Source organism: Camelus dromedarius, chromosome 28, assembly GCF_036321535.1.
Source record: "Camelus dromedarius isolate mCamDro1 chromosome 28, mCamDro1.pat, whole genome shotgun sequence".
Classification (NCBI taxonomy): Eukaryota; Metazoa; Chordata; class Mammalia; order Artiodactyla; family Camelidae; genus Camelus; species Camelus dromedarius.
In genome coordinates, this window is record NC_087463.1 from 24,407,086 (window position 1) to 24,417,514 (window position 10,429).

Here is a 10,429-nt window from a genome sequence, read left to right on the forward strand (position 1 = left end):
AAGCTAAAATTCCTTTCGGAAAGCTGCCGCCGCGTCCCGCTCCCTGCTTCTTCCCTTCACATTCCTCAAAGTTGCCTTCCCTCACTGTAGAAAAGGACCACCCTTCTGTTCCAGGACACTGCAAGAGAAGCGGGGCAGAGACGAGCCTCCAGACACCAGAACAAGAATACCATGTGCCCTGCGCTTGGGGAGGAAGACGGCAGGAGAGGATGAGACGCTGCGCACCAAGAAGTGGGTGTCTAGAAAGTACCCCTCCAGGGTTTGCTTAGAAACGCAGACTCGCCCTTGACGTCGGAGGCGCAGCTCCCAGACCAAAGTGCCTAAGAGAGGTACCTGCTTGAGGCCGAGTCCTCCAATCAGGAACCCTGAGCGGGGAGCAAAAACCAACGTTTTGACGGGCAAGGTCTACTTCTTTAAGTTATAAACTCACGAAGAAGACAAAAGGAGATTCCCGGTCCCAGAGTAAGGAAGCAACTTTGGGAACGCTCTGGAAGGGGGGCCTCCCAGCGAGCCGCGGGCGGAGCGGGATGGGGCGCACCTGCCTCCGCAGGTGGAGCGCATCCTCGCGGCGTCTCCGCGAGGGCAGCTCGGGGTCGCGGGGCTTCCCGGCTCTGCGCCGCTCAACTGACTGAACTGAGGGTGAAGGAATATTCGCGGGAAGCTCCTCTACTAGTAGCATAACTCGGGGCAACCCCCCGCCAAGCTGTGGAGACCTCCCCACGCTGTCCTTCCAGACCTTTCCCGCGCTGAAAGGAGCCGCGAGCGACCCGCGGGCGGACTGACGAAAAGAAAGAGGAAAAGCTGAGGGAAAGTGAAGGGCTCCACTCGCGGGGCTCCCCGGGCGCACTCCCCCGCCGGGCGGACCCGGCATGCGGCCCCGAGGGTCACCTGAACTCCGCGCTCCCGGGTACCGAGCAGAAGCCGCCGAGCGCCGGGCGCCGCGCCAGGAGGCCGAGCCAGTGGAGCTGGAGGAGCCGCCCGCGTCCGGTCGCCATGGCGACCCAGCGCCAACGCGGGCTGCGCGGCGGCGGCGGCGGCGGCGGCGGCGGCGGCGGGGAGGAGCGCGCCGCCGGGCCACGCCCACCGACGCAGGCGCAAGCGCAAGGGGCGGGGCCGAAAGCGACAGCGCCTTTCCACTGGCCCCAAGAGCGCTTCTAGAAACTTCCGCGGCCCGGCCTGTGCCCACGGCCAATGTGCTGACGCCGAGGATGCCAGTCGGCAAGATGGCAGCTTGGAGTTTGGGGCACCGCGAGGGCTTTGCGGCGGCTTCCTCCCTCCCCACCTGCTGGCTCTGGGCTAGTTTGCGCCCCTTTCCCAGGGAAGAACAAACGCAAAGTTTGCATCATGTGCCCATAGGAACCAGCAGAGCCATAGTCAGACTGAGGATTTCCCGGTCCTCCCAAGAGGGTCGCAAGAACATGCAGTGTGTAATTGCTAACTAGACAGTTGCAAATTCAAGAACTTCGTGAACTAAACAGAGCCCGCGAGACAAGTCCTGCGCACGCCTTCCTGTTGCGCCAAGAACAGGCCGCGCATGCGCAGGCAGCCTGCCCAAGGGTGTCTGGGAAGGGGAGAGAGGCTCGGGCGCTCTGCCACCTTGCATTGTGGGAAATGTAGTCCTTGTGCTTTCTCCGCCGGGGCAACTCCATGAGAGGTGCCGCCCTCAAACTACTGTTCCTAGGAGTCCCAGGGGTTTCCCAGGGTACCTCGGGAAGGCCTGGCGGGGACAGTGTGAATATCAGCATAGCAGGTACTCATAATTAAAGTAAAAAGAGGGCCGAAGAGCAAGGAAAGTGGACGTCAACTCCTCTCGGGAGGCTTTTTGTCTTGATTTACGCTGTTGAGCCAGCGTTTTTGCCAGGTGGATGTGTGGACCTGGGTGCACGTCCGGCTGGGCGTGTAGCTGGCAGTGACGGTTTGCTCGTCGCAGTTGCGTCTTCCCCACCGCGGCGCAGTTTTCCGTGAACATGATCTGTACTTTCCTGCGAGCTGTCCGCTGTACGGAGAAGCTGCACAGGTCCTCGGGGAAGCGGCTGTTCTTGCCACAGTTGATGCTTAACAAAGCTGGCTTGCAGACTGAGCCCAATCTGAGGTGGAGGCTGCAAGAGCAGAGGAAAATGGTGCGGCCAAAGTGTATTTTAGGAGTCACCCAGAAAAACATCTGGACGCAAGGACAGAGCCCCCCGAGAGCCGAGGAGGACAGCGGCAAACAAGTGTCTGTGCACAGAAGTCAGAGCGGGGAAACCGTCATCTCGACGTCACAGAAAGGTAAAAGGGATTCTCTAACGATCAGTCTTTCAACAAACGTGACGAGAGCTGGTAGTGCCCTTTTACACAAGTTCAGTTCTAAGGATAAACAGTTAACACAAATTAAAAGGCAGAACCGTTAAACACAGTTTAGAGTCAAAGAATATAGGCCTACAATTTTCTTCACAGATTTGAACTCAAATTTGAAAGTTGATTTTGATATAACTTTGTTGAATTATGTCTCAAAAAGTTTTCTCAATTTTTATGTTTTCTTGTGGAGAGAGCTAAATAAAACTTAACCTCCTTTAATACCTTCTAATAGACAAGTAGATTCTCCAGATGTTATTTAATCTCATTTGAGTATCACATTTTACTCTTTAAGATATTGGTACTCATTACTACATAGGAGGTATGTTTCCCCAGTTTCACACAGCTAAAAATTGAATGTGAATTTTCCTAATCTCAGGTTTGTAATATCCAGGCCAGTGCTTTTTAGGACAACCATTCACAGGTATTTCTTGAGCTTCCATTTTTCTCTGTGCTTAGCACTTGAACAGTTCTAATGAGTGTGCCAAAGACATCTAATACACGAATAGCTTACCACTTGGGAAGAAAGTAAGAGTGTGAAACAAACAGTAAAAAGGCAGCCTAACTGTGCTACCAAAAAAAAGTAGGGAAGATATGATAAAGAGTAACGGGATAGAATAAACAGAAAAGAGAGATTATTGAGTCATAATCCATAGGGATTAACTCAGGCAGTTCAATTTGGTGGTGGCTGTTGTGCCCAGATACTGAGTTAGACTCCGTATAGTACAGAATTTAAGATATCCAAAACATCACCCACCTTCATATGATATGGGCAGTAATCAAAAATACAGTAGTTCATCCCTGATACTTGAGCAGGGTTGTGAGGGATGATTAGAATTTCAGCACACAAGGAATAGCCTGTACGCAGAGGTCAGAGGCACTGAAGTGTCGAACAGCAGAGGTCAAGTCCTCTGGCTGGAGCTCAGCGCCGCTTACACCGTGGCGGGCAGGGCCTGCTGCAGAGCCACATCCTGGTCTGGCTCCATTCGGGGGTGGCAGCCTTCCTGTAACCTAGTGAATGGGTGGGAGCGGTTTTCCCAAGTATGGAACGTGCTGCCTCCAGAGTCCAGAGAGTCCTGTCCCCAACTGTCATAGGACGTACAGGATGTAGGTAATAGTTGTCTTTTCTTGGGATGGGATGTCCCGCAGCCTCTCCCCTACTCCACACCATACACTGCACTTCTCAGAGTTTTGCTGGTGTGGGCGGCAAACCCTGATCTTTGCTGGGCTCAGCCCCCATACTTGGAGTACACCCAGCATACCTGCTGCTTGTTACTCTGGGTTTTGACGACCATGATGGCACAAGTGGAGTGGACAGATGTGTTGCGAAGTGTCCAGAACAGCATTGTCCAAAGAAAACTCTGTGCAGTGAAGGAAACACTTTATATGCCTGCTGTCCCAGTGTGGTAGCCAGTAGCCACATGTGGCTGTTGAGTACTTGAAACATTGCTATTGTAATGGAGAAAGAGTTTTTATTTAATTTTAAGTAAATTGGAAGATTAAACTCAAAGTAGCCATGTGTGGCGTGTGGCTGCCCTGTTGGACAGTCCAGATCCAGCCCTCTGGGCCCTTCACGCTGTATTAAAAGCTGGTGGGAGACCTAATGAGTCCCGGCAAGACCACGCAGACACGGTTACTGCCAGTCTCAGGTCGCTACGCGCTCCTGCTGTGGCGCCTTCTCAGTAGCGGTGGAGAACGTGTTCTCCAGGTCAGTGGCCGATACCATGAGTCCGTTTTAACGTGCTCCCCTAAAGTTATTTAGTTGAGTTTGCTGCAGCCCCCCAGGCGCTGCCTGGTTTCTGTCAGGGGCAGACTGGTGAGTTACACTGGAGCAGAATGGGGACCACTACCTGCATCCTTAGTCTAAGAATAGCGCTGCCTCTGTCCCCCCACCCCAAGACGTGAAGTGACACAGGGACAAGCGGCTGCAGGGCTGTGTATAAAAGTGTCAGGTCTGCAAAGGTGGGCAACAGGCAGCTGCCACTGACGATGGTGATAAAATAACAAACAGACTTCAAAAATGTGTGGACGATGGGTGATCCTCAGCACAGGGCCTTGCGCATAGTAGATATGGTAGATGTTTCTGGGTGAAGAAATGGGGAAGAAGCTTCCTGAGAGCCTCGGTGCAGCCGCGGAGATCATGCGGGAGGCAGGTGGGAGTCCAGGGTGTTGGGGCCCAAGGCCTGACTTGGGTCCCAGGGAGTCACCCGGCTCCGGATCAGCACAGCCAGCATGTCCTCACATGGCCTGGACCACAGCTGGCGGGTGATAGGTATTGTGCTTTGTGGCCTTAATGGAGAACGGAATGAAGGGTTCTCCTTGACAGCCTCTCCACCCCTGACCCGTGTTCAGCGATTGTGTGGATCAGGCCCAGGGATTACACAGGTTTTGGCAGATGCAGTCTTTTTATCATTTGAATCACATCTGTTTAGTTAGGAATCTGGACTGAAAGCCTAAAGGATTGCACTCTGCCAAAGAGTACTTCTAAATAAGCATTATTTCATAAAAGTAGCAGCAGCTTCCTATAAAAAAGGGAAAAGTAGAGAAGATAGTAATAGTGTCTTAACATTTTGTTGTTCTTCTGGGAAAAAAAGATTTTGTAAGAGATTTATGTTCCAGAAATATGTGTTCTTTATGTGGCGAATAAATTAATTTATAAATTCAGGAAGCCGCTGCCTTTCCAGCACGAGTGAAAGAGCCTAGTTGTTAACAGTAACACTCAATCCTTTGCACGTGAGTGTAGGTGCGTCTGTAGATGTAAGTACACATACATGTGTGCTCTGTCCCGTGATCGCATCTTGATTGGATTTATTTCACTCTCAGAACTTGTATTTAATCCATGTGCACATCTTTTATTAGTGTTGGAAAAAAAGTGCAGTATCTGTGTAGTTTCTTCATCTTTTAAATCTGTCGGATTCACACATCTGCCCAGCCAAGTAAATTCCTGTTCTAAATTCTGTTTTGTGTGTCACCGTCAGCAGGGTGGCAGGACAGGGGAAGGTCACTGACTGTTGAGGCCCATTTGATCCCCTGACTGCAGCTGACAAAGCCAACACTTAATGTATGAACAGCACACTGGCCAGTGGTGCCTAATCTAGGCCAGTTGTTTCCACTCCAAGGGCCTGGATCACTTCTTCAGAGGATTTCCTCATCTTACCCAATAAGGAGGTGTTAAAATCCTGCTACTTAAGTAAAATTTCTATTCCTACGCGCTGCTCCCAGAATTCCACTGTGGTTCTTTTAAAAAGCTTCTTCAGGTGGTTCTGATTCACAGGGAGGCTTGACAACAGCTGCTCCAGAACACATGCAGACCCACTCTTTAGGTCCTGAGCCCACATCTCACCTGCTAGAAGTCCTGTCGCCAAGAGCATCCCTGATTGTCTGGCACACGTGTAACCAGTGGTGTTTTCTCTTTACAGTGAAAGAAGCTGGAAGAGATTTTACCTATTTAATAGTGGTGCTTGTTGGAATCACCATCACAGGTTGAAAACACAGCAAGTATAAAGCCCCTGAGTATCTTTCACTTTCCACTTGTCCCGTTCTTGCTTCGCTTGATCTTCCTTTTCTGTGATTTTCAGGTGGCTTGTTTTACACGATCTTCAGAGAACTTTTTTCTTCATCCAGTCCTAATAAGATATATGGGAAAGCCCTAGAAAAATGCAGATCGCATCCCGAGGTTAGTCCTCCCCAAGATGGAGTTACACGGGCTCTGATAACAGGGAGAGAAATGTTGGGGGTTGTGGGGTGGGTGGTGGGCAGAAATCACACACTGGTTCCAAGACTAGAGCAGTTTACATAATAACACAATATAATGGTTGGACTTTGTTTTCTGTACTTGAAATGCTTTGATTAAGAGCACCCAAAGGTCCATGTGGCAGTATTTCGATCCTAATTGTACAGGAGAGTCGTTTGACTAGTTGTCATAGATAATAAGTGCTTAGCATATACCAGAGTGTTAAACTCATGCAATAAGCTTCCTGTCATCTTAAAAAACTGACCCATAACCTCATGATCATACTAGTAATTGTTGACACTTTGCGAGCAAACCATGTGCCAGGCACTATGCTCAGTGTTTGAGCGCATCCTGTTTATTAAATCTCACAAGAGCCATTTGTGTTGGGAACTACTGTTACCCTGTTTGCCGAAGGAACCGACATTTAAAGAGATTAAATAACTTAGATCACCGAGCCGGTAAGTGGAAAAACCAGAGCCTGAATCCAATTGTCTGATTCCACGTCTGAGGCTCTGAAGCACAGCCCAGCCTGTGCAAACCACTCCTGGAGGAGGCAGACACAGGGAAAAGCCGCCTCGATTGTTTTAAGGACCCTGTCCAGAAGGAAGCTTCACATAATGCTTTCCAGTCACAGCTAGAAGCCAGCGTAGCCTGTGAAGTGCCAGGTTTCTGACTCCCTGGGTGGAGAGCTCTGGCACTGAAAAACATCGCTTGCTGAAATCTTAGTTCTTGCACTCTGAGAGAAGGTGGCAAATAGCATCATAAACGTTGGGCTCCTTCTCACGCAGACCAAGGAGTGATGGCAGAGAAACAGAACGTGCAGTCCATGGGGAGGGAAGATTTGGAACCCACCGATGCCCTCAGTGTCGATGCCCTGCACTGGCGTTCCCTGGGGCCCGGCCTCCAAGTGCTCCAGCAGTGTCTCTGAACACGTCTGGGAGGGAACCACAGGCGCTAGCCGACTCTGGCATCTTTCTCTTCTTACTGGACCCTGGGCAGTCTGAGAACCGTGGAGAAGGAGGCAGGGAGGGAGATGCCTCTGAGTAAGCTGAAACTCAGCAGGGAATAAAGGAAGTCCCCACTGTGGTTACTGGGAGTCCCACTAATTCCTGACAAGAAAGGCTTTACAGGCCGCAAAAATAAACACGAGCAGTAGTGTAATGAAACGTCAGGGTGCGTCTCCAAGAAGAGGTGAAGGGTCGCTGTGTTGCTCTCAGACTCGGCCTTATGGATCTGCAGCATTTTAAACAAAACACCTTTACAGGATGAACACAAAGAGTGGGGTGTTATTAAGTCATAACTTAATCTGCTGCCTAAAAAAGCTCTGCAAAGAGTCAACTTTAACAGTTCAGTTCTGCTAACGTTTGTCAATGGGCCGCTCTTTGCTGGGCACTGTGCCTGGTTGAAAAATAGCAAATCCTGATGTTCTGACACTGACGTGTTTAATCTGTTACAGTAAATGATTTGGACAAGCGTTCCAGTTGTTTCAGCTACCCAGTTCTTAAATGTCTCATCTTACATGTTCCTTTTTATTTATGCCTGAAAATTTTGATGCTGAAGACAGACAGCATGCTGACGCCCAGCAAAGAAAAATTTCCAGAGTTGAAGCAATATTTTAGTTTGATATCCAATTCTGTTTTTTTGAAAAGGTTCCAAAGTTTTTTCTTTTTTTTTTTTTCTTTTTTTTTTAGTAAAGGTAGATTTATTCAGAGAGATACATTGAAAGGCAAGAGAAAGGCCATGAGGTGTGGGAGTTGGGGTGCTCAAGTGTTTTTGCATTTTAAATACAGTAAAAATTACATTTCCATTTCATTGTGAGTTTTCCCATTAGGAATAATTGATTCGTACCTCTAGATCTGGTTTGTTTTAAATAGATCATTACTTGTTTTCATTTGTGTTTAGTGACTTAAAAAATCATTTTGATCTGGGAGCTTTGAGTATTAGCCACCATTAGATAAACTGCACTAAAAATGTTCAGAGTTTTAACATTTGAGCACTGCTTCATCATGTTTGTTTTTCGTAAAAGGGGAGCAGGAAGGGCCCACTGTTCTGAGACTACAAGTCTCTGCATGAAATGTTTGATTGTTAATTATGGGATGATTTTTGCATAACTTTTTCCCAGTTTTCTTATCACTGGAGTCGTCATCTGGAACGAGTCTCGGGCTTACTGATTTTTTTTCTTAAAATAAATCACTTGGTTTATCAGAAAATACTTCCCTAGGAAGCTTTAAAAAAAATCTCATGACTGAAAGCGTGGTCCTCATTCTCAGGTCATCAGCGTCTTCGGGGAGCCCGTCAAAGGCTACGGGGAAGCGACGAGACGCGGGCGGAGGCAGCACGTCAGGTACTGCAGTTGCTGAAGCCGCAGGGCTCGGGGCTGAGTTTCAGGTGAGAGGAGCTCAGGCTTGTGTTCTTCCCTCTTCTCGACAGCTTTGTTGAATACGTAAAAGACGGGCTGAAACACATGCGTGTGAAATTCTACATCCAGGGCCCCGAGCCTGGGAAGCAGGGAACGGTGCACCTGGAGGTGAAAGAGGTGAGGGCCCGCCAGGAAGCGGTGGCGCGGAGCTCGGAGCTCCGCGCGCACCGGGGGCAGAGCGACGCCTCATACGGGTTTGTTTTTCTTTTTTCTCAGAACCCAGAAAGTGGCGAATATGAATTTCGATATATATTTGTAGAACTTGAACCCTACTCCAGAAGAACTATCATCGTTGAAGATAATCGATCCTAAGACGGTTAAGAGAACAGCAGGCGTGTGCTTCCTGATGGACATGGGAGGGGGCAGGCTCTGCCCTTAGCCCTCTTCCAGAGTCTATTTTGAATAAAATAGGAAAGAATAGAGCTCATCAAAGTGAAGGCAACTGGGTAGTTGTTGCAGTTAAACAGACTGAATTAGAGATTTCCTTGAAGTGAGAGATCATGAAATAGAGCATACTTTGTTATCTCATCAAACCGCCAGTCATGGGCAGTGTTTCTGCTCTTAACATCATCTTTGTGGTAAGAATTTTTGGTTATGAAAAATTTTACACCATATAAATAAAAAAATAGAGTTCAGTATTTTATGCTTTTTTTTATGTTATGTAACTGTGTAAAATCTGTGAAATAAAGTTGAAACTAACAAAAAGATGTCAGTAGCCGCTTCCTTCCATGTATTTTGGAATCTGACTCGACGTGAACATTTGAAAATATTTGAGAACTACAGGGAACGAAGCCATACACTCTTCAGAATCATCGTAGCTGGATGCACCCATTGCAGGGTCTAGAGTAATCTGATCTGTCTCATATTTCCCCCTGTGAACGGGGCACATTGTACCCAGTCTCACAAGGGCAGGCTCTGAAGTCGGGGGGGATCAGGGTTCTCACCAGGTGCGGGGGCCCCATCAGGTATCATCACCCTCACACGCACCCGGAGCAAAGAACAAGATCCGTAAGAGCAAAGACGTGACCAGTTTGGGTGGAGGAGTGAATAGAAAAGTACTGTGATTTCAGTTATGGTCTTAATGGTTGTGTCCCTGCAGAGCTCGCATGTTGAAGCCCTAACCCCCAAGTGACAGTGTCAGGAGGTGGGGAGGGTGATGAGGTCATGAGGGTGGAGCTGTCATGAATGGGATTGGTGTCTGTAAAGAGACCCCAGAGAGCCCTCCCGCCCCTTCCCCACGTGAGGACACGGCTAGGAGTCTGCAGCCTGGAAGAGGGCCTGAGTGGCCTGAGCCTAGCCTCAGCCTTAGATTTGATTTACTTAGTTACCCTGAATCCTCGAGTCTCCCCAGACTTTATGCATTCGCATACAAATATGTGAAAACCCTGTTTTCTGTTCGTCACTATAATATTGTGTCATTCTTTTTGTGGCCTAAATTATATCTAATTTTACAATTTTGGCTACACCTTTTTTCTCCTTCCTGCATACATGAGTTTTAATCCACTCCCAACTCCCTGTTCCCACCGCCCCCTTGCATGCCAGGTGCTCCCAGAGGCCTTCAGCCAGGAGGTTAGGATCGGTCCCCACACCATGTCTCTCCACCTTGTCTCTCCCCAACTAATCTTCCCTCCTCACTGCACGAGCGCTGACCTAAATCCTGGGTTGACTGCTCCCTGCCCCACTCACAGCCTTCAGTGACCTCCTACCGTCCTGAAACGCTAACTCCAGTCAGCAGAGCCAGCGCAGTCAGCTCCCATGCTCCACCCCAGCCCCCCAGCCGCAGCCCAGCCACCCAGACAAGCTCACTGCGGATCACTCCTCCAGCCCCTTACGTTGCAGAGTCCACTGCTAGGCTGTTGTAAGACTGATGTGTTTTGCTACTAAACATTCTCAGGTACTTGGAGTTTTCTTAATGCTTAATTGGGCCACTCACATCCCTTTCT

General features: G+C 49.0%; 1 protein-coding gene across 1 annotated transcript; it reads left to right on the forward strand.

Moving 5' to 3' along the window:
- The first annotated feature begins 1,646 nt into the window (after positions 1-1,646).
- Positions 1,647-9,193, forward strand: TIMM21 (translocase of inner mitochondrial membrane 21). Its single transcript, XM_010998917.3, has 6 exons — positions 1,647-2,268; positions 5,754-5,816; positions 5,913-6,010; positions 8,338-8,411; positions 8,498-8,603; positions 8,703-9,193. The coding sequence occupies exons 1-6, from the start codon at positions 1,968-1,970 to the stop codon at positions 8,796-8,798; spliced, it is 738 nt and encodes a 245-aa protein (XP_010997219.2). The 5' UTR covers positions 1,647-1,967; the 3' UTR covers positions 8,799-9,193.
- Positions 9,194-10,429: the final 1,236 nt, after the last annotated feature.

Excerpts from the sequence above, each read along its gene's own strand:
- TIMM21 (XM_010998917.3), top strand. The coding sequence starts at position 1,968 with ATGATCTGTACTTTCCTGCGAGCTGTCCGCTGTACGGAGAAGCTGCAC. Across the intron at positions 2,269-5,753 it reads CATCTCGACGTCACAGAAAG|TGAAAGAAGCTGGAAGAGAT; the intron begins GTAAAAGGGATT and ends TTCTCTTTACAG. Across the intron at positions 8,412-8,497 it reads GGGCGGAGGCAGCACGTCAG|CTTTGTTGAATACGTAAAAG; the intron begins GTACTGCAGTTG and ends TCTTCTCGACAG.